This window comes from Nomascus leucogenys, chromosome 3, assembly GCF_006542625.1.
Source record: "Nomascus leucogenys isolate Asia chromosome 3, Asia_NLE_v1, whole genome shotgun sequence".
Lineage (NCBI taxonomy): Eukaryota > Metazoa > Chordata > Mammalia > Primates > Hylobatidae > Nomascus > Nomascus leucogenys.
In genome coordinates, this window is record NC_044383.1 from 102936073 (window position 1) to 102959225 (window position 23153).

At 38.5% G+C, this 23153-nt stretch overlaps 2 protein-coding genes across 3 annotated transcripts in view; one reads left to right on the top strand and one right to left on the bottom strand.

Moving 5' to 3' along the window:
• Window positions 1-1941, bottom strand: part of TRAPPC3L (trafficking protein particle complex 3 like) — a 58489-nt gene extending 56548 nt beyond the window's left edge. The window contains exon 1 of the mRNA XM_003255605.2: window positions 1730-1941. Within this exon, the coding sequence (XP_003255653.1) occupies window positions 1730-1771 (42 nt within the window). The 5' untranslated portion in view covers window positions 1772-1941. The remainder of the gene's footprint in view (window positions 1-1729) is intronic.
• CALHM4 (calcium homeostasis modulator family member 4) lies at window positions 52-17361 on the top strand. 2 transcript variants are annotated; one of them, XM_004087635.3, is made up of 3 exons: window positions 52-110; window positions 10543-10609; window positions 14075-14461. In XM_004087635.3, the coding sequence occupies exons 1-3, from the start codon at window positions 52-54 to the stop codon at window positions 14459-14461; spliced, it is 513 nt and encodes a 170-aa protein (XP_004087683.1). The 2 variants fall into 2 exon arrangements, with proteins under 2 accessions (XP_004087683.1, XP_030659155.1); XM_030803295.1 differs by lacking the exon at window positions 52-110 and having other exon boundaries at window positions 9390-10609; window positions 14075-17361.
• The last annotated feature ends 5792 nt before the right edge of the window (window positions 17362-23153 follow it).

Here is a 23153-nt window from a genome sequence, read left to right on the forward strand (position 1 = left end):
GACAGAGCGAGACTCCGTCTCAAGAAAAAAAAAAAAAAAGCACAATCCCTAATGGCTCCCAGATCTGCCAAGGAGACCTTCAGGATAAACCCAAATGTAGCAGCAAATTTGTGAGTTTCTTTTCTTTTTACTTAGAGAAAAAAGGGGAATGTGATATTTCCTTATAGGTCTCCAAAATATGTCCCATTTTTAGAGTGAATTATAAGTGAAAACTAAAACTTAAGACAATTTAGGTTTGGCTTAGGATTTTTCCAAGAACCTAATAATAAATCACAAGAAATGCTGGTAAATTATCAATGAAAAGTCTGCTCAACATATAAGAGCCACAGCAGAAGACAAAGTGCTGCCATGTACTAATGCTACAGCATAAAGATAAGCAAAGGTGAAGAAGAGAGAGAGAGAGAGAGAATGATGAGATTGTTGTGACTAGCAGTAAAACAAAAGAATTTGAAAAAGAGAAAAGTAGAAAAAATTATACTCTACCTACATGCCATGGCCCCAAAATTGTGTCCATTTATAATTAAGGCCAAACTGAAATAATGGAATTTCTTCTCTGTCCCCAATGGGTGGGCACTATTATATCTTGAAACCTATTTTATTTCCAGCCAAATTTCTGGTTCAGTACCCATGAAGGCCAGCTTTCTCTATTCTACTTCATGGCCAAGGACTATACCTTGAACTACTTGTTCAATTGGGTCTCAAATCCATACCACAGATGCCAGGAAAGGTCAACATAAGTTTATCTTCATAGTTTTTAAAACAATAAAAATAATCGTATGATTATCTGAAAGAACATCATTAACTATTTCAGTAGGTTATGAATGTATCAGGATAAAACTGTATTTTAACTGCTTTATAAAATCAAATGATTTCAATATAATATGAACTATATACCATGTATTTTTAGCACTTGAGAGTCCCACAGGAAAATAAATCAAGATCCCAGAATGCCAGAGGAGATATCTGCAGGCATTTCAAACTGAAGTATGCCAGTTAGTCACTACAATTCTAAACACCAAGTCTGAAATTACTTAATTATATCAAATGCCCATCAGTCTCTTGAAATAATTAACATAATTTTAAAGTTAACAATGAGTTTTTGTATCTGTAGCTTCTTAATGACTAAAACTATAAGAGAATATTAAAGAATGTTATTTAAAACTAATCTGCAAAAAAATAAGGTTTATAAATAAATCTTAACCGGGAATATGTAGAAAGGATAATATTACATACCAAGTTAAAATAACACTAGGAAACATTTTTAAAGGCAATCCTTTTTTGATGACCTATTTCTATTCAGTGTTACACATATCAACTATATACTGTATATATATACATACCTGTATACATATATATACACACATAAATACATACCTGTATACATATATATATATACATACATATATATATAAGTTCCTATTTCCTGAAGTATGAAATACAAAAAATTGCTAATATTTTCATATTTTCTGTCAGAAGCAAAAAAATTGACACTCGTATGGATATAATTAGTCAGAAAAGAAGATCTTAAAGTCTGTATAAAGAATTGATTATTCTTTATGTGGGAGATAATCATAATTATTCCTAGATGTGTTATTTATGATTCACCCCCCTGAACACTCTCTTTCCTCCACTAAAAATTCTTATAGCATCACTTTTTAAAATAAATCGGAAATCACTCAAGAAAACATTTTCTCTGAAGTAGAAAAATCTCTTTGTAGAAAGATCTTACTATTTTATGGTATTCTGGTCTTCGGTGTACAGGGCGAGACATAGTGCTTGACAGATGAAGAATATGATCTTCAATTTCTCTTCTTTTGCCTGTTTCTTAGAGGTATATCAGTCCATGTCTTTTTGTTTTGTTTTTGTAAGCTCTTCCTCGCTTTGAGAGAGGAGTGCTGCTTCTGCACTCTACTGCTTTTGCTCTTTGCTGAGCTGAAGAGGGAAAAAAACCATGAACAACAGGATTGGCTTATAGCCACGTAACTTGCCATGGATCAAATAACTGCTTTATTTGTAAGGATGAATTGTAATCTAGAGCCATAAAAGCTGATAATGTGAAGTCAGACCTGAAGCACTGAGACACAAAAACTTCTTTAGCCCAAGGGAGTTCAAGAGTGGTGTTTTGTTCTCATGCCAAGACATTGTTTTAAAATCACAAACAGAAACCTTCGCAATCCAAGATAGATCTGAATGTTAGCATTATTCAGTCTTGGATTGATTGTTGTAAGAATTAGAGAGACAAGATCAGCAATCTGTAGGTAATAAATCCTGAGTTCAAACCTGATCCCTTAACTACACCAATGGTTATCACACTGTCCCCAAAACCATAGATCCCTATCTTGTGTGATTACAGTATTCAAATATATCTGGTAACATTTTTTGCTTTTCATTAGCAGCAATCAACAACATTAAGGAGTGATATAATGGGCAATATTTTCTTACAAAACTGTTGTTCAAAATGGGTGCTCTACAGTATAATAATGTATAATGATTCTGGTAGAGAAAGTAAGCCCTTAGCTTTCTTTTGAGAGTTCCAGAGACGTTAGCTATTGAAGGCTCTCTTTATTTATGCAGAAATACTTAAAGTTCAAATAAAAAATCCTTTCACCTTGACAACTGCAGCGTGCAGAGGAGGATCAAAATCTTTCCAGAAATAGAAGTGGAAAACTCAGTTTAGGGAAGTAATTTTCTACTATTTTTAGTTCGAGTCCATTAGTCCTATTTGTTCTGGCAAATTCTTGCTATAAAGTGACAGATTCAAGAATACTCCGAAGAAAAGTGTGGTGTAGTTGAAAGAACCTAGGAGGATTTGGAAGGCTCAGTTGCAGCCCTACCATTTACCGGCTGTGTGGCATTGGGCAAGCCATTTTATTGCTCTATGGCTCAGTTTCCACATTTGCAAAATGGCAACAATATCACCCACCTCACAGAATAATTGTGAGAACCAAAGTGACGAGATGTGCTGTAAAACACATTAAAATGCACTATATAAAAACTAGTTACTATAGGTTATTCTTGTGGTTGGATAAATTGAATGGAATTCTACAATACCTAAGGTATTTCCATCACTGCATATGTTCTGTGACACTATGATCTCAGGAAAATTAATTTCACTTGGTTGTGGGGTATGGGGTGGAGAGTTTTTCAGTAGCAAATAATAACGACTTATATGTATATCAAATTTACAGTTTACAATGTGGTTTTCATTCTCTTTATCTCATTTTAATTCAAATACAATCTGTGAAATAGTACTGTAATCGTGGCCGTTTTACAGGATAAGAATCTAAAAGTACAGAGGTTGAGAAATGTATTCAAGGTTATCTGGATGTTGGCAACAAGAAGGGATTTGGACTAAATTTGATGGTTCCAAATCAAATTTATTTTGTACTGCACACACTCTAATTATGTTAGAGCAAACTATTTTAGAGGAAGACTCACAAAGCTTACTAAGGTGCAGTGACAGCATGTCGCTGGGTCAATCTGTGGGCAATCCTGAGTTCGAGTAAGATACCCCAGAGAATAACATAGAAAGGGCCTGTGTGCTTGCTGCGAGGTGATGGCGGTACTGGAATTAATCTCACTAAACTCTAATGGCTGTGGTATGCTCACATTAGGGCCATTGGGAGAATTCAGGATGTCATTGGGTGTATTAGAAAAAGCCGGCTTTTACTTCAGACTGACATGGCTCCCCTCTGCTCCATGACCTTCCAGTCAAGACACAGAGCTTAAGGAAGGAACAGAACCCCTGCCAGGTGCTACTGTACAAAGCACAACCTGCACGACCACGGCTGTACTCACCATCACAGGGGACACTGGTTTGCTGGTTTTCAGACTATGAAACCTACTAGTCTTCAGCAGTTCTTAGGATGCAAGTGAGCCCTGTGTTCCCGACTCCTTTTTTAATGTAAAGGTACTCCTCCCTTAAATAGAAGAAAGCACAGAGATGATGTTTCAAGCAAGTACATGATCTACAATGTCTGCCCTGGCAGCCAACTAGGAAAGAATTATTTCAAGATAATGCATAAGCAAAGTTTTTCCTGTTTTACTAAGAGTTCTTTAGGCTTGTTAGGACTAAATTTGGAACTGGGGTTAGGAGAAAGACACATTCTTCAGTCTGGTAAAACTGCACTGTAGTCAACGAACCCAAGTAAGTGGTGAATTGAGCTATGCCCCTATGCTGGTCCTTTGGGAATACGTGGGCAGCAGAATAGACACTTGGGAAGGTGCTAATAGAGGATGATATCCACTGATCTGTGGGTTGTATGATCACCCGCAAACTATCAGAGAAGGCAAAGGTCTGAATGTCCCTAAAATTTGTGTGTTTAAACTTAATGCCCATTGTGGTAGTTTTAAGAGTTGGGGCCTTTGGGGAAGTGATTAGGTCATGAGGGTTCTGCTCTCATGAATGAATTAGCACCTAATAAAAGGGCTGGAAGGAAATAGCTTAGACTTTTGTTGCTCTTCTGCTATGTGAGGATATAGCAACAAGGTGCCATCTTGGAAGCAGAGAAGAGCCCTTGCCAGAAAACAATGCCAGCACCTTGATCTTGTACTTCCCAACCTCCAGAACTGTAAGAAATAAATGTCTGGTGTTTATACTAATCTGAAGTATTATAGCATCACAAAAGAACTAAGAAAATTGATTACTCATAAATGTGATAATTCACAGTCATTAACAAGCACTACAGATGAAGTGATTAGTTCTTTCAACAGTAAGCAATAGTAAAACTTGGGAATTTATCATCTACAAACTCCTTTACAGCAAGAATTTTACAATCCAATAATGTCTTCTAATCAATCTATGCTCCATCCTTTCCTACATAATTCCCTGAAAGAATGGTCTACAATTTCCTTCCCCACTTCCTCACTCCCCATATACAGATGCTTCTCAATTTGTGATAGGGTTATATCCCAACAAACCATTCAGCAGTCAGAATGCATTTAATATACCTCACATACCGAGCAGCATAGCTTAAGCTAGCCTACATTAACATGCTCAGAACACTTACATTAGCCTACGGTTGAGCAAAATCATCTAACAGAAAGCCTATTTCATAATAAAGTATTGAATATCTCATGTAATTTATTGAATATTGCACTGACAATAAAAAACAGAATGGTCGTGTGCATGTTTGATGTAGGGTTTCTCCTGAATGTGTATTGCCTTCACACAATTGTAAGGTGGGGACCATCTGTACTTTAATTAAGTTCATTTTTAAATATAAAATTTTAAACATAAGGAGGCCGGGCATGGTGGTTCACATCTGTAATGCCATCACTTTGGGAGACTGAGGCCAGTGGATCACCTGAGGTCAGGAGTTTGAGACCACCCTGGCCAACATGGCAAAACCCCATCTCTACTAAAAATACAAAAAAATTAGCCAGGTGTGGTGGAGGGTACCTGTAATCCTAGCTACTTGGGAGGCTGAGGCAAAAGAATCGCTTGAACCTGGGAGATGGAGGTTGCGGTGAGCCGAGATGGTGCCACTGCACTCCATCCTGAGTGACACAGTGAGACTCCATCTCAAAATGTATATATATGTAAAAAATAAAAACAAAATTATAAGCCTAAGGAAAGATGTGGCATTTACTATCAAGCTTTACTGAACATGTCACTATATACCCTGCAGGCTTTGCTTTTTTAAATTTTTGTGTTGATACATGATATTTATGAGGTACATGGATAGAATATACAATGATCAAGTTAGGGCATTTAGGGTATCCATCATCTTGAGTATTGATCATTTCTACGTGTTGAGAACATTTCAAGACCTCTTTTCTAGCTGTTTTGAAATGTAAATACATTATATATTATTTATATATACAAAACTCTCAGACAAAACTTGCTAAGCTTGTTCTTTGTATATTTTATATATTTTCTGATATTTACTTGATTGATTCATTTCCAATAAAAGTATATTAAAAATATCTCTCCAGCCAGACATGGTGGCTCACAACTGTAACCCCAGCACTTTGGGAGGCCGAGGTGGGTGGACCACCTGAGGTCGGGAGTTTAAGACCAGCCTGGCTAACATGGTGAAACCCTGTTTCTACTAAAAATACAAAAAAATTAGCTGGGCATGGTGGTGCATGCCTGTAATCCCAGCTACTAGGGAGGCTGAGGCAGGAGAATCGCTTGAACCCAGCAGGCAGAGGTTGCAGTGAGCCAAGATTATGCCATTGCACTCCAGCCTGGATGACAAGAGTGAAACTCCATCTCAAATATATATATATATATATATATATATATATATATATATATATATTTCGAAATATATATATATATATTTCCATATATATATACATACACATATGTATACACACACATATATATCCATAATTATAAGAATTTTCTTTATAATTTGATCAGTTATTGCTTTATATATTTCAAAGTTATGCAATCACAGACATACAAGTTGACAATTGCCAAAATTATTCCTCGTGACACTTTTTAGTTAAGTTTTGCCTTCTATTAATATTGTTGTTCCCATTGATATGTATTTCAGTACCTTTATTTTCAAGCATTGTGTGTGGTATAGTTTTGAGAGTGTCACTTGTAAGCAGCATGACTCTATTTTTCAGTGACTTTGTAGGTAAGTTTAATCTACCTCTGGAATAGTGGTTAAAAGCATGTGTCAGACCACCTGAGTCCCAATCCTGGCACTTCCGTTCATCTGTGTGTGATGGGCGGAAGTGCCAGGGTAATTTTCCTGGGTAATCTCTCCACACCTCAGTCCTCTCATCTATAAAAACTTTGAGGATAATATTAGTATCTCATCATAGGGTTATTGTAGGAACTAAATAACATAAAGTTCTTAGAGCAGTGCCTAGTGTCAGTAATTGTTAGCTGTTGAAAAAAATTTTTTGTTGTGATTATTGATGTATTTAGTCCCATTTCTACCATTATTTCCTGTTTTCTCTTTACCATCCTCTTTCCCTTGTTTACTCTCTCCTTTTCTGTCAATATTCTCTTTGTATTTCCTCTTTTTTGAATGATCTATGCGTTGGATTTCCATTCTTTTAGTGATTACACTTATACCCCTGAAGCCACCAAATAAATCAATATAATTAACATTTCCATCATCCCTGTCCTAGTTGTGTTTTCTCAGATTTTGTATTTGTCTATTTGGCATCCATTAATTACAAGGTCAAATAATGGCCAAGTTGCTTACATCTCCCCTGTGATCAGAGCCCATACTCTGAACCACTTCCTTATCTAATTCTCATATACCAAGCCAATATTTACCCTCCCCTAAATAAACTATGGCCAGGTCATGGGCACGTAGGGCTAGCCTCTGTGCCCCAAAGCCTATCAGAATTGTTTAAGCTAGACCCTAAGTGTTTTCCCTGCCCTGCCTTGCCTTTTCCACAGAGTGCCCAATAAAGGCTCTAGCTAGGCTTTCCCTGCCTCCTTCTGTCCCCTGACCAAACCTGATGCACCCCCGTGACCTTATGTGACAATAAATTATTTAAATGGCATTGGCCTCTTTGTGTTGTCACTCAGTCACCTCTCTAAATTAAAATTCCGCGGCACAAGTTCATATAACCCTAGAATTACAAAGGGATATTTCTCATATTCCTTTGCAATCCCTCTCCTTATCCCTACTTCCAGACTTCCTAGGCAAGCACTGGTCTGTTTTCTGTCAGTATAGATTAATTTACATTTCCTAGAATTTTACATTAAAAGAATCATACATTATGTACTCCTTTTCCTGAATTATTTCATCCAGAAAATTATTTCTGAATTCATTCAAGTTATTGTATTAATATATATTAGGTTGGTGCAAATGTAATTGTGGTTTTTGCTATTACTTCAATTGTTTTATCCTTTTTTTTGCTGAGTAGTATTCCATTGTATGAATGTATAATACTTTGTTGATTCATTCCTTTGTTGATGAACATTTGGGTTGTTTCCAGCTTTTGGCTATTCTAAATAGGGTTGCTATGGACGTTCATGTGCAAGTTTTCATGTGGCTATGTGCTTTCATTTCTCTTGTGTAAGTAACTAGGAGACACATGCTTATGTTATATGGCAGATGTATGGCTACCTTTTAAATAAAATAACAATTTTCCAAAGTGGTTACTCCATTTCACATTCCCACCATCAGTGTATGAGAATTTCAGTTGCTCTGCCTCCTTGCCAACATTTGATATGGCTAGTCTTTATTTTAGACATTTTAGTAGATATGTAGTGACATCTTATTATAATAATATATTGCCTTAGTTGTATCTTTTGAAATAAAAATTAGTTATTTCTGAATTGAATGGACTTTTAAAAGATTATACTTGTGCCCATCATTATTTTTTGCTCCTGTGTCTTTCCTTGGGGCTCATTTTCCTTTTTGCTGTAATATATCCTTTAGTAATCCTCCTAATGAGGTTCTGTGGATGGAAAATTCCCTTAGCCTTGATGTGTCTTTATTTTGCTCTATCTTGAATGATAGTTTGGCTGGTACTAAGCACTCTGAAGATAATGTCTTCTGGTCTTTATTGTTATTGATGAGAAATCTGCTGTCAGTCATTGCCATTCTTTTGTAGATTATCTGTTTTTTTCTTTCTGGTAGTTTAAAAGAATATCTCTTTATTTTTTTACATTCTGCAGTTTTATTCTGTGTTTAGTTGTGCATTTATTTCTCTTTATATTGCTCAGAATTACCAACATTCTTCAGATATAAGAACTATTCTTTGATTCTGCAAAGTTCTCAGTTATTTCTTCTTCAAATATTGCCTGTCTATTCCTTCCTTTTTTCTTCCAGAACTCCTACTAGACAGATTGTGTAGTTGCTTAACTGTTTTCAAAAATAATTATTTTATTTCCTTGTCTGTACTGCATTTTGGGTGAATTTCTCAGTACTACATTTCCTTTCGTATTTAACCATGTCCAGTTAAAAGTGTATTTGAGAAGAGAAAATGTATATCATATTCACTTTTTATAAACCCGGTCAAGCCTAGTTCAGTGCCCTTTATATAGAAATTCTATAATAAATATTTACTGGTTAAATACACACAGAAAACATCTTACTTTTTGTTTATAGATATATCACTTTATTAAAAACCAAATATCGGCTGGGCGAGGTGTCTCACACCTGTAATCCCAGCGTTTTGGGAGGCTGAGGAGGGCGGATCACGAGGTCAGGAGATTGAGACCATCCTGGCTTACACGGTGAAACCCCGTCTCTACTAAAAATACAAAAAATTAGCCGGGCGTGGTGGCAGGCGCCTGTAGTCCCAGCTACTCGGGAGGCTGAGGCAGGATAATGGCGTGAACCTGGGAGGCAGAGCTTGCAGTGAGCCGAGATTGCGCCACTGCACTCCAGCCTGGGTGACAGAGCGAGACTCCGTCTCAAAAAAAAAAAAAAATCACATTTTCATACAACAAAAAGATACATATAAACAAATCTGCAACTTAAATTTTCAAGCAGCATATAGCAATATTCTGTCAATGCAAGCAGATTTAAAATTTTTATGCAAAGTTAGAATATTTTGTTGTGATTTGGCTTTAGGGGCATCTAGCCTTGTTCTTTCCTTTGGGAAATCTTTTGAGCTCTTCTAGCAGAACCCTTAGGAACATTCCAGCCAGCCCTAAATTTCGGATTGGTCTAGTATTTAATAATTTCCATTATTCATTTTATTATAATTTTATGGTGACGAGATTCTAATCTAGTACAAGGTTAAGAATGTCTCTGTTTTGCTTTCAATGCTCTATTTGCTGGTGCTCAGCATTTTGTGTCATACAAAGCAGCACATAGAAAGATGGAGGCAGTCTGCTTTCTAAGCAAGCCACCCTACTTTTATTATAGTAAAAAAAAGAAATTCCCCCCTTCACTCATACCTAAAGGAACTCTCCCTCAATTTCTTTCAGCTGTAATCAATCTGAGCTCAGCGTTTTCAAAGTACACAAGGAAAGATGCTAGAATCCTTTAAACATGTAAGGATATTGGATCACTTGACACAACCAGTTAAACCAGTAAGATCCCATAAAATGGTTATAGCTGGTGGAGTCTAATGATCAGAAAGGGTCACAAGCTGATTTGTGTAAGAGCTTCCCAAGATGTGCCCAACTCTCAACAGTATTGTGTCTTCTCTGCAGAGAAATGGAATATTTATCAATTCTTTAATTGCAGCCTTGACTATTGGTGGGCAACAACTCTTCTCCTCTTCCACATTCAGCTGTCCTTGTCAGGTTGGAAAAAATTTCTATTATGGTTCTGCTTTTCTTGTCATTCCTGCCTTGATCCTTCTCATTGCTGGCTTTGCTCTGAGAAGCCAAATGTGGACAATTACTGGTGAATACTGCTGCAGCTGTGCCCCTCCATACAGGAGAATCAGCCCCCTAGAGTGCAAGCTGGCTTGCCTTATGTTCTTCAGCATCACTGGGAGGGCAGTTATTGCTCCTTTAACCTGGCTGGCGGTGACCCTGCTGACAGGCACGTACTATGAATGTGCAGCAAGTGAATTTGCATCTGTGGACCATTACCCAGTGTTTCATAATGTCAGTGCCAGCAAACGAGAAGAGATCCTAGCTGGGTTTCCATGTTGCAGATCAGCTCCTTCTGACGTGATCCTAGTAAGAGATGAAATAGCTCTTCTGCACAGATACCAGTCACAGGTAAGTTTTTAGAATTTTTTTTCCCTCTGCTATGTTATCCTATAGAACTACGGTCAATGGAAACATTTCAGATTCCTACTGCTTCTCATATTCTCTGATTACAGAACGCAATACTAGATGCTGTTCATCAAAGTGAGTTCTACTGAGCAAATATATGTAGTTAGGATGTTGGGCTTTGGAGTCAGCAGAACTGAGTTTTAGTCTTGCTTTGCCACTTATTAACCTGCAAAACCTTGAGTAAAATGGGGATACTAATGGCACCTACCACATGGGGCTGCTGTGAGGAATAAATTCCCAATATGTCTGGAGTACTTAATATGATTTCTAGAATCTATATTAAGAACAATAGATTTTAGATATTATTATGAATATTATTGCTATATTAGTAAATCCCATTCTCTGTATATATATTCTTAAATATACATTCTTATATATTACCATCTCATCTAAAATTATAAGAAGCTTAATTATGATGAAAAATAACTCCAGTTGTGATTCTAAATTTAGTGTCTATGGATAGGTTTATGTCCGAAAGTGAGGTGGAGTGGGAAGAAAGCCTGAACCCTACTACGTTTATAGGTTAAATTTTAAAAGTGCTATTGTGCATTTTGTCAGTAGAAAGAGTGACACTGCTGTCATCAATTTCTCCAAGGGATTTGAGGAAAAAACACATTTTGAAATCACCGTCATATAGTAAAAACATGGCTTTTTAAAACCACTTATTGCAAAGACATGCATATTTTTCGACTGGTAACCTTAGAGTTATTACATTTCAGAAATGCTAAAGTTATTTAGTTGGGAAAAGCTACTATCAAGACACAGAATATCAAGTTATTGCAATATGGCCCAGTTTTTAAAAAGTTAGAAATACCATTAGATATGCTCTGTCTTAACTTTTTTAATACTAGCCCTAATGCTCAGACGAGCTATGTAAAAATATGTGAAAATTCAAAAAATCAATAGAAAAATTATAACTTAAAATAATTTTCTGGCTTAAGAAAAGCTAAAATGTAATACACATTGGTAAGATTTTCTTAAAGTCAAAACAAAATGTGTTATTAAATGCATACACAGATTTCTGTGAAAAGACAGCTTTACAGTTCTGAGTACCTTTGCCAGTAGATTATTTGGTTTTGTGACAACAAAACTTACACTTATTGATGTACTTATCACATACTGTATAAATATTTCATATCTTAATTCTAGTCCTGATAATATTGAGAGACTGATATTACTACCCCATTTTACAGATAAGTAAATCAAAGCTCAAAAAGTTTATGTAACTTGTATAATTCAGGGCTAATAAACTGGATCAAGATATCCCAAGATCATGCTATTTCCATTTCACTAGGCCATCTTCTGTGACTGTCTCAATCACATTTCAGGAATATACATTATTTTTCAGTTAGATTTTTGTGAGTTGACCACAAAATCGCCTTGAATTCAAATCTCTTCTTTGCCCATGCCCCATTCTAAAATATCTTCCTGACATTAACTTCACTCCATTTCAATCTACCTTCTAGATATATGCCAAAAATATCTTTCTAAGTGCAAGTTGAATGATGAGATCCCTTCCCTACTGCATATAAAGCCCTTCAGTGATTTTCTACTAGGCTAAGAACAAACCCACTTTCTTGGCATAACACACAAGGCTTCAATATCTGGCCCTTGACCACTTTTACATGACTCCTATGAGCATGTGAGTCCAAATGTCTTGAGGTTCTGCCAACTATTCATGCTATTTTTCTTGACCTTCTTAGAACTCTCTTTACCTTCTTGCATTTGGTGAACTTCTTTTTAATAATTTAGGCTCTTGCATTATCTCCTCTGGGAAGTATTCCCTGATACTCCTTTCCCTTAAGTGAGTTCATTCCATTGTGCTTCCTCAGGTGCTCTGATTACTCATATCAAAAATTATCCCGTTGTACCATATTTCTTGGCTTGCTCATTTGTCCCTTTTTAGGCTTAAATATTATAGAGAAAAATGAATGCATCTTTAATTATTCACATCTGAATAATTCCCCATAACCAAGCACATGTATTACACATGGGGGAAGGTTAACCTGGAGCTCAGTAAATGATCATTTATAAGTTAATGGGCATCTGGGATGGCTTTTCCTCCACCATGCTGGCCCCTGTTTAGTCAAATGGTAATAAATATCACTTTGTAGGTTTTAGCCTCCATAGAGTACAACTATCCCACTGTGCACACACTGGAAACTTCAGGCCTGTTGGTAAATCACAAGATGCAGAAGAGGCCTTCACTACCCAAACTGTGGCTGCATACTGCTAGCGTCCCTAAATATGTGGAACTTACCTCTCTCACTTTACATAAGAAGTGCAAAATATTGAAAACAGTAAAATGAAAAGAAAAAAAGGATTCTAAGAATAGAAAACAGTCATTTGAGTCAATCTTTAAAAGCCAACACTAGTCTCAAAAACTAGTTCATTTTCCTTTTAAAGCATGTTTCAAAGACACATTATGAAACTGGTCAGCAAATGATTATTTGAGGACAAGGGAAATGAAAAGGAAAACAATATGGTACTACACGGCACAGTGACTATGCTATTTATTTTTAATCTTTTTTTTTTTTTTTTTGAGATGGAGTCTCTCTCTGTCACCTGAGCATTTTTATGGCATGATCTGGCTTCAGCACAACTTCTGCCTCCTGGGTTCAAGAAGTTCTCGTGCCTCAGCCTCCCGAGTAGCTGGAATTACAGGCATGTGCCACCATGCCCGACTAATTTTTGTGTTTTTAGTAGAGATAGGGTTTCACCATGTTGGTCAGGCTGTTCTCAAACTCCTGGCCTCAAGTGATCCGCCTGCCCAACCTCTCAAATTACTGAGATTACAAGTATGAGCCACCACACCCAGCCAACTATGCTATTTATAATACATTTAGAAACATGAGTCTGTTCACTGACTTGCTTTTTAGCTGCAAAAGATAAGAGGAAAGAGCAATTCAGGAAGAAAAATCAATGAACACCTGTTGGTACATCATTGAAGATGCTTTAGAAGGTTACTATTATTATGTATCATATCATTTTCATCACCATCATTTTCAAATACTTATTAAACACCCAAAGAATGCATAGGCCTGTAACTGATAGTTGAGAAGTGAGGTTGAACTAAAAGCAAAGAAAGGTATGTATCATACGTAAGGTTAATTGGTGGGTTATAGCATCTGTCACTTCAAGGACAGTACTTAGAATCCATTCCAAGTTAACTGGTCAAATTTCTCTGTAACTCAAAAAACAAGTTGAAATGGCTGGGCCTATGCCCTCCATCAGACCTATTTCCAAATCATATCATTAGCACGTTGCTGATATACTAAAGATGGGAAAAGCAAATTTTATGCCCATATTTTAGTTCTTAGGTTTGTAAGAATCCCTCCTCCCATGGCTGTTGCTTGAATATTTGATGTATTGATATTTTCTGTTTTTCTTTTTAATAATGATGTGAAGATGCTGGGTTGGATTTTGATCGCCTTGGCAACCATCGCTGTCTTAGTCTCCTGCTGTGTGGCAAGGTGCTGCTCTCCCTTCACCTCTCTGCAACGTTGCTACTGGACCAGCCACCTCCAGAATGAGAGAGAACTCTTTGAACAAGCAGCAGAGCAGCACTCTCGGCTCCTCATCATGCATCGCATAAAGAAGCTATTTGGCTTCATTCCCGGGAGTGAAGACATCAAACACATCCGTATTCCTTCTTGTCAGGACTGGAGAGATATTTCAGTACCCACTCTTTTATGCATGGGTGATGACTTGCGAGGTCACTATAGCTTCCTTGGAAATAGGGTGGATGAGGATAATGAGGAAGACAGATCAAGAGGTATTGAATTAAAACCTTGATTACAGCACCTTTCACGAATCAGGTTGCTTAGCAGATACTTGGCTTTTATGATCAGGGCGTTTCAATGTAATCTCTTCATCTTTTTCTTTCTCTCTGATATTTGTTTATGTAAGTCCATCTCAAATATTATTTCTAAAATCAATTTATTAGATAATTGTGCCAATCTCTTGTTTTGAAATTTTGCCAATGGTCTGGTAATGCCTAGAGTGGAATGTGAAGTCACACGGAAATTTGCATCTTAGTTCTGTTACTTAGTCGCTGTGTGAAAATTAATATTTCTGAGTGCTATTTTGTCATCTGCACATTGTAGCTACCTCCTAGACCTATTATGAGAATTAAACATGATAATACAAAATGTTTAGCACAGTGTCTTTCACAAAAATAGATGCTAATAAATGTTACTTTCTCTCTTTCTGTTTTGCATTCCATGTCTTCTATCACTATTTTCCCTGCCTCTATTTTCTGGTTTTATCAGTTTCTACCTTTATATAATATCCAGAACTTTTCACAGCCTCCCCCTCTTTCTTCAGACCTAAATATCTGACCTTTTGAGAAGCAGGACAGAAACCCCTTCCTAATCCGGTAACATGTGAGGGAGAAGCCGGTGCAGGAAGGCCTTGAGTTATCGTACTATAACCTGGGGACAATGATATATTATTGTATCATTATTAGTATCCTGTTACTTGTAGCACCTCCATACTAGGAGCATTTTTATGGCCACTACATATAAAGTTTCTTCTAGAAAGCTTCTCCACTGTGCTCTACTCCAGAGATACCATTTGTACCTTTTCATTACCAAATTGCACCTTTGCACTCAAAATCCATTTGTGAAACCAAAACTGCAGTCTGTACTTGTATATACATTATCTGTAACTACAAAAGAGGATAATTCCTGCCTGACGTTGCTCTGCCTGGCTTTACTAAATGCAGCCTACAGTATCTGGACAATTTTCTAATTTATCTAGATTATTTCTGTGACATATAGTGACTCGTGCCTGATTTTTGCTACGTTCACTGAAGCAACTTGCTCATTAGCAAAAATAAGCTATCTGAGGGCATTCTGTCTATTTATTTCCTTAGTCAAAACAATGCTTACTTGACAGTGGACCAACTGCCAATAGTCAACCCAATTTTCAAGACTCACTTTCAAGGAGACCAAGGAACTTGATTATACTATCTAAAATGCAGTCAATTACTTGGTAATCTACTTTTACACAATTATGGAAGGTTTTATTTTGTATAAAGTTCTGGGTCCTTGAACTTAATAGGAAGAAGCAGAAAATGAATTTTTAAGAAATCAAAATGTTTTCAGGTTTCGTTTTATCCTCCAATAAGAGACTGCATATTGTAGTTCTTTGCTGGGATAGGAGAACTGTCCTGCCCTCACCATACTCATCTGTCATTTGACCTTGGACAAATCAGTCCATCTCTCTGGAACCTGGATTTTTTTCACCTATACAATAAAAGGGATGATAATATTTTACCTCTTGGAAGAAAAGAACTGAACTAAATAACTGCTTAAGATCTCTTTTACATCAAGTACGATTTTTATGTTTATGTTTATATATATATACAGGTCAATATGCATACATTTTTCTAAAATGGTAGTAGACCCACGTTGCTTCTCTTGGAAGGAAAATGTCCCCAACTCTGAATCTGAGCTTTCTCTGAAGACATTTACTGGCATTCCACTTTTAAAAGAATGTTAATGTACTGACCTTTTTCAAGTCATCAAGGAAAGCCATTCCAGTTTGTCTACTAACTCTACACTCAGTACTGATATGGCATTACATGAAGGATGTTAAAAATACAAATAGAAGTATGTTGTGGAAGGCAACTAGGGTTCTAGTTTCACGCTGATACAAATGAGCTGTGTAAATATGGAATGTCACATCTATTTTGTTCCCTAAGTTCCGCTCCAGTTCTAAAATTCTGTTTCTATATACCCGATAATTTTTTATATTCATCTGTATTGGAACATACTAGTTAAATGAACACTTTCAACCATGCTCAGAATTAGTTTATTAGTTGTCAGGAACTATACCACAGTAAAGACTCTTCAATAAGACTTTTGGTTAACAACAAAATCAAAGAATATTTGAAGTTATAGCATTACATCATCAGAAAGAAGATTAATAGTTGTTTATACCCTAATACCAGGAAACTATTTCCACTAGCTTCTGAAGCCCTTTCTACATCAAACTCTTTTAGTGTATAATGTAAAAATTTTATATTTTGAGCCAGTTAATCATGAGCTTCCCCTATAACTTTCTGGCAAAGGATTCTAAGCATTCGTTGGCTCTTCTACATGGCTTCAGAGTGATTTATAGCATCTATGTGAACACTTAAAAGGTAGTACACACCCCTGGGATTTCATCTTACAGTACATTATCTATCTCAGATCAAATAAATTGAATTTTTAGTATTTTTTTTGGGGGGGCTATGGTCCATAGCATTTTTTTGTTTCACAGCAAGTTAAATGAAACTTTTTCATTAAGAACATGGTACTCCCTCCCTTTTATGCTTAATGGATTTATGTAATTATAAAACATATAATTAAAGTCAATTATGTGCTAATACTACTTTATATTTTGCTACAAAATGCTTTTGGCTACCACATCAAACCCTGGAGCTTGACATATATAAACCTGCTCCTTTCTTAATTTCATTAGCTCCTCCACGGTCCCATCATGACCTAAGTTGCCACCTTCCCAGGAGACAAATACACACCAATGTGTAGATGTGTTTTACTCAGCTTTCTTTATGTTTTTCAAAGCTGAATTGTAGAACCGCATTTATACTCTGTCCTTCTCTGTGTCTCTTTTCTCTGTTCTCAGTCTTCCACTCATTTTTTGTAGAAATTCTAATGCATGATTGTAATAAACAACAGTGAGATTTTGCTAGTTGTTTTCTTGCATTTGGTTTGTATCACAAAGGGAAATCACATTAATCCTATAAAAGTTTGAAGTATCATGGCCAACCAAAGATCTTCTGAATGCAAGACTAGCTAGGTATTTGCTATCTTGAAAACATAAGGTGTGGAGATATAACTTTAACTTCTAAATAGAGTTTATGGAAATTTAGTACCAGTCAATAAAGAACAGATACTGGCAGGCTGAGGAGTGTAGACTGCTACACAACTGGCTTCTTGAGCTGGGAGGCATAAATCCATAAATGTGACGTCTGGACCGAAGAGCAATAAATGGTATTTCCAGAGAGGCAAACTGTATTATTCCTGACCTGATTATTTTTCTGCAGTAACAACCAAGTATGATTAAGCTTCTGTAATTTCAGTATACCAGAACTTCAGAAACAAAACAAAACGCATGAATTTCAATTATGGTTTCCTCTGCTGCCACCCAGTGGTCAAAACAGGTGTCTGCACCCATCTGTGGCGACAGTAGTAGCAGTAAAAATAGTATGTAGTGCTCAATGTATACCAGTTACTTTTAACAAATTATCCTAGTTACACCTTTGGACACGTGACAAATAGTCACCCATTAGAAAGTAACTTGCTGAAATGACATTAAATAACATTAATTCTTTATTAATTCATTGAGTAACTGAGATACAGAGAAGTAATTGAGATACAGAGAAATTGAGCAATGTGCCAAGGGTCACGTAACGGTTGAAGCCAGAATCCAGCCCTGGATCCTGCACTCTGCAGCACTGTGCTGGAATACAGCAATGAGGTACGTTATCAATCTCCCAAGGCCTTGTAGGTGTTAGGAGGATATTCCTAATACTTCTGTCAATTAATAGCTGAAACATCCTGGGCTCTGACCGTGTGTTGCCTTATCACATAAGTTGCTCTCTTTCCACCTACATCATACCTGCACAAATCAGGGCCCACTTTCAAGGCACTATGCTTCTTAGCAAAGTGACCTGTCCACCCTCACTGGGGCATAACGTTGGACCTGATCTCCCCAACAGCCAGTGGCACTGATTCTATTAGCCACAGACTAACCACAAACCTGCTCTGGAGTATCAGGTGTTCTCTTTCTCTTGCATGGCATGGGCATGACACTACTGTAATCTGTCCATTTATTTTCAGTAGGCCATAGTTATGAAGTGTCAAAACAGGGATCAGGAAAACACCATCTCCTATCATTTATGTTGTCTTGCACAAGCCAACCTCTCTGGGACTTCAATTTTCCCCTCCACGAGAAAGGACAGGGTGGTTAAATTGCAAAGGTGATTGATTAAACCATTTTGAATCACAGACCCCTTTGACGAGCCATTCTGGAGAAGCTCTTTTGAGGACATATCCAGGGCATACATATAACACCAGCTCACATACCTCAGAGTTCTCAATACTGTGGTAGGCTAAATAATGGCTCCCTGAGGATGTCCATACCCTTGTCCCTGGAACCTGTGAATGTGACTCAATGTGGCAAAAGAGACTTTGCAGATAGATCAAGGTAAGGATTTTGAGATGTGAAGATATAATCCTGGATTATCTAGATGGGCCCAATGTAATCACAAGGGTGCTTATAAAAGGACTGCAGGAGGAATCCGAGTCAGAGAGAAGGCAAAGTGACAACAGAAAAGGAGTGTCAAAAAATGTCAGAGTTATGCAGCCTGAGAAAGACTCGATCAGCCATTGCTGGCTTTGAAGATAAGGGGGTCATGAGCTAAAGAATGTGGGCAGTCCCTAGAAACTGGAAAAAGCCAGGTAATGGACTCTCTCCAAGAGCCTCCAGAAGGAACACAGCTCTGCTGACACTTTGCTTTTAGCCTACTCAGATCTGTGTCTGACCTGTGCCAGAAGAGTAGTAACTATGTACTGTTCTTTTAGTTACAGAATTATAAAATAATACATTTGCAGTGTTTTAAACCACTAAATTTGTGGTAATTTGTTACAGTGGCAATAGGAAGCTAATATACAAGCCAATACACTTCAGGAGCTTATGAGCCCACAAGCCTGTTGAATGAGACTCCCTGGATTAAGACCTCTAGGTCATTTCTAACACAAGCATCCTGATTCTATGTGTGCTGACACTCTGCCTTGGGCAAAACTGTTGCTCCTGGAAAACAAATATATCTATGATATAATATTTTATGAATAAAATTCAGTGTGCTCTAATATTTTAAAGTGTGCTAAAGTGCAGAAAGAGCTGAATACTAACTTTATATGCATTTATGGATGCTTTACCTTAAGCTGCAAATAAACATTTAAATATATTTTTCTTCTGTAGTTGCCAGTTAGTGGCATCAACAGAACTATTTACTATAAATTATTCCATCATGTAGACATATGCTGGCATTTGAAATGTGAGGAAGCAAATGCGAAAGCACAATCAATCAATCAATCTCTGGATCTACATGGTGTTTTATTGATTGCACAAATTTCATAAGTCGATAATAGGTGGCCTATTATTGATAAGTTCATGCCCGCCATCATTCTTTCATATTGAAATAACTTGAATTTGGAAAAGCTGCCTACAAAATAAGCATCTTTAGTCCAATGATGATTTAATAGATCCTATGCTGTCCTGTGAGACAGGTTTGTATTTCATGGGGAAGATAATGCAAAAAGCAAAATTCATCCAAGTTATTACTGGCAGAGCTAGGATAATAATTTAATATGCTATTCAGTACTGCGTGCCATCAGGGAGCCTGATGTTTTGAGCTCCTTCTGGGAAATTGTCTGGGGCTCACTGGCACGGGGTGCCCTGAGCCAGACCAGACTGTGGGGACCCGTTTCTTTCCTTCCCCACATCCCTACACTCTTCGACCCTCTTCCCACAGTGTGGCATGCCAGGGGTGTTCTAGCTGGAAGTGCCAGCTCCCACCTGCAGCCCCGGAGCCGGCGAGGTGGTGGCAGCAGCAGGTCCTTTCCTTGGTGTGCCGCTGCACTGGGCCCATGGTGGTCTCCACTGTGTGCCGCGAATCAGGTCGTCCTCTGGGGTGGTGTGTCTACTGCCAGTGCTCTGATGGCTTTTGAGGGGCCTTACAGATTGCTGCCCCTTTCTGGCTTCAGATCAGTGTTGTGAATCTGTGCTCTCTTGGGTTGGTTAAGGACATTCCCTGCACTGGAACGGAACTGCTTGTCTGGCGCCACCCCTAGGACCTTCTCCAGTCTTCCCACTTGGTGGCCAAGTGTAGAAGGTGGGGTGCAGCGACATTAAAAGAGACATCGTTTTAGGAATGAAGTGATTATGGCCTAAGGCATTCAAGAAAAGACATAGCCGGAAGATGTGTAGTAAATTTAACTGACTGGAAAATAGCCATTCCCATTTTCCTGCATACTTTGGGTAAAATTTCCATCTGTGGTCATCAATAAAGAACATTCTTTGAGAAAGACTTTGGAAGCCAGTATTCAGGAGCAGCAGGATGAATGACGCAGCTTAACAAGTAATGATGTGACCAGCATTACAAAAAAAGGTATTGGGATACTGCAGACGCAAGAAGAACGATTTTGTTTTGCTAGAAATGACAATGAGCCACGGGATTGTGTGTAGCAGCACTGCTTTTTTTTTTTTTCTTCTAAATCATGGTGAGAGATATGAAATTAGACAGCAGTGCATTTGACAATAAAGAACATGAAGAGATGGCTCTTCTTCCTGAATAGGAAGAGATGGTGCCTGGACAGTATAGAGAATCTTCAGACAAACTGATTAAACAAAAAGAAATGTATATGTATTGTCACAGGCTCCTTCAGGTGCTGCTCTACCAGCTGGAAACCTCTGTGGCCAGTGGTACATCTACTTGAGTTTTGCTTGTTCCTGCTGGGCTCGTTCAGCCCACTTGGCCCAGCAGGCCGTGCTCGTTTGTGCTACCGGCCCAGATCCTATGCCTGCCGAGAGTGAACCAGGCGCGGAGCGGCAAGGGGTGTGTGAGCGAGCAAGTACGGGGTCCGGCCAGTGTACACAGCAAGCAGGCCGGCTGCCGCAGCGGGGCGGGTAGCACCTGGCACCGTCACCGAGCGAGACTGCGGCGGAACCAGACATACCGCAAGCAGCTTCCACTGTGGACACGAGCGTCTGGACGAGGGGAACGCGGTGGCACCCAAAAACTCTGAGATTCCAGGAACCACAGAGCTCCAAAGAGGGTGTTACAATGTGTCACAGCCCTGGCTCAGGAAACCCCGAGGTCTGGGCTTCCAGAATGGCCACAGTTGTTCTCTCCCTCTTGTCATCTGCAGTGTGGGCAGCGGGGATGGGGGGCATGCTTTGAGGGAGTGTGTTTCAGCCCCTTTGTGGTATAGGTCTTTCAGTCTCACCACCCCACTCTGGCCCGGCCCTGCGGCTGCTTCCCGTCATATGGGGCAGCCGCCCGGCACTAGCAGAGGGTGGGAGGACTATAGTGTTAAAGCTCTGGTTTGGGGACTCCCAAGATCTAGGCCCCCAGAAGGGTTGCCGCTCTTCATTCCTGCAGTCCGGGAGCATATCACCACCCACAGCTCAGCAAGCAGGCCAGGAACATGTCACAGCCCCTTTAGCTCCCGCCTGCAGTTCAGCAAACCGGCCAGAAAAGTGTTACAGCTCCTTTTGCTCCCGCTGTTCAGCAGGTCCTGAGTTCTTGTCCTTCGTCCAGAAAGAATGAGGTTATGCAGAAAACTGAAAGGTGAGCAAGGCAGAGAAGAGCTTTATTAGTTGATCGAACAGCGCCCAGCGAAGAGGACACCCAAAGTGTGCAGCTACCAACCGCAGACAGGTAGTCGCCATGAGTGTCTAAGCCGGCCTGAGCCCAGCAGCTTTTATGGACTCAGAATGCAGGAAGAGCATGCTGATCGGTCCATGGACAGGAGGAAATGCATGCTGATTGGCTCATGGGTGGGCCTAGAAAAAGCACCACTTAATTGGTCCAAAGGTATCAAGGAAAATCTCACTCCAGTTAGGGACTTCACCTGGAACTGGTAGCCCAGCCCCTAGGCTTCAGGCTGTCCTTGGCTTGAAGACGGAGTTTCACTGGGGACCTGCCCCTTCCCACCTAGGAACCTGTCTACCTCCCGCTGCCATCAGTAATTCTCTATTATTTATTCCAAATCTTCATCAATAAGTCATTATATCTTACAAGGGCCCATGAGTTTTAAAAATACATTTTTAAATACAATTAAATAAGATTGTTCATAGAGACAGGGACTGCACAAAAAAGTTTTGCCACCAAGACACTACTTACCTTAGGGGTAACCCCAACTCTTCACTGTATTTTCTCGAAGGAAGCCATGGAATTGATGATTTACATTTAAATTTTTCATTTTAACGCTCATGTTTTCTTTCTATACATTTAAAGTCATTTATGTTGCATTTCACTAACCCTATCTTCTATATCTCTTTTGCTCCTTCGTTTTCTTCTCCCCATGCCTCAATCCTTTTCACATCCAAAGCAAAGGTAGGGGTTTGTGGAGAGTGGTGAAGAGGGAAAGGAAAAGAGGGAGGAAGAGGAGGAAAGTCAAAGAACATCAAAATGGTTATTACTAGGGTAGGAGGAAAGGAACATGTGCAAACTTTATTTCTTGTCTTCCCACCTTATACTTTGTTCTTACATGCAAGGCAATGCTGGAAGTGTAGCTCACTTAGACCTAGTGTTGTCCCTGCTTTGTTGTTGCCCAGAATTGAGGCCCCTATCTGTTACATAGTTCAAGAACATTATCATCAAGACTGTTAGGAGAAAAACAACTCCATGCATAAATACTACTTGTATGAGTTTGTTTTCACACTGCTATAAAAAAAACTACCCAAGAGT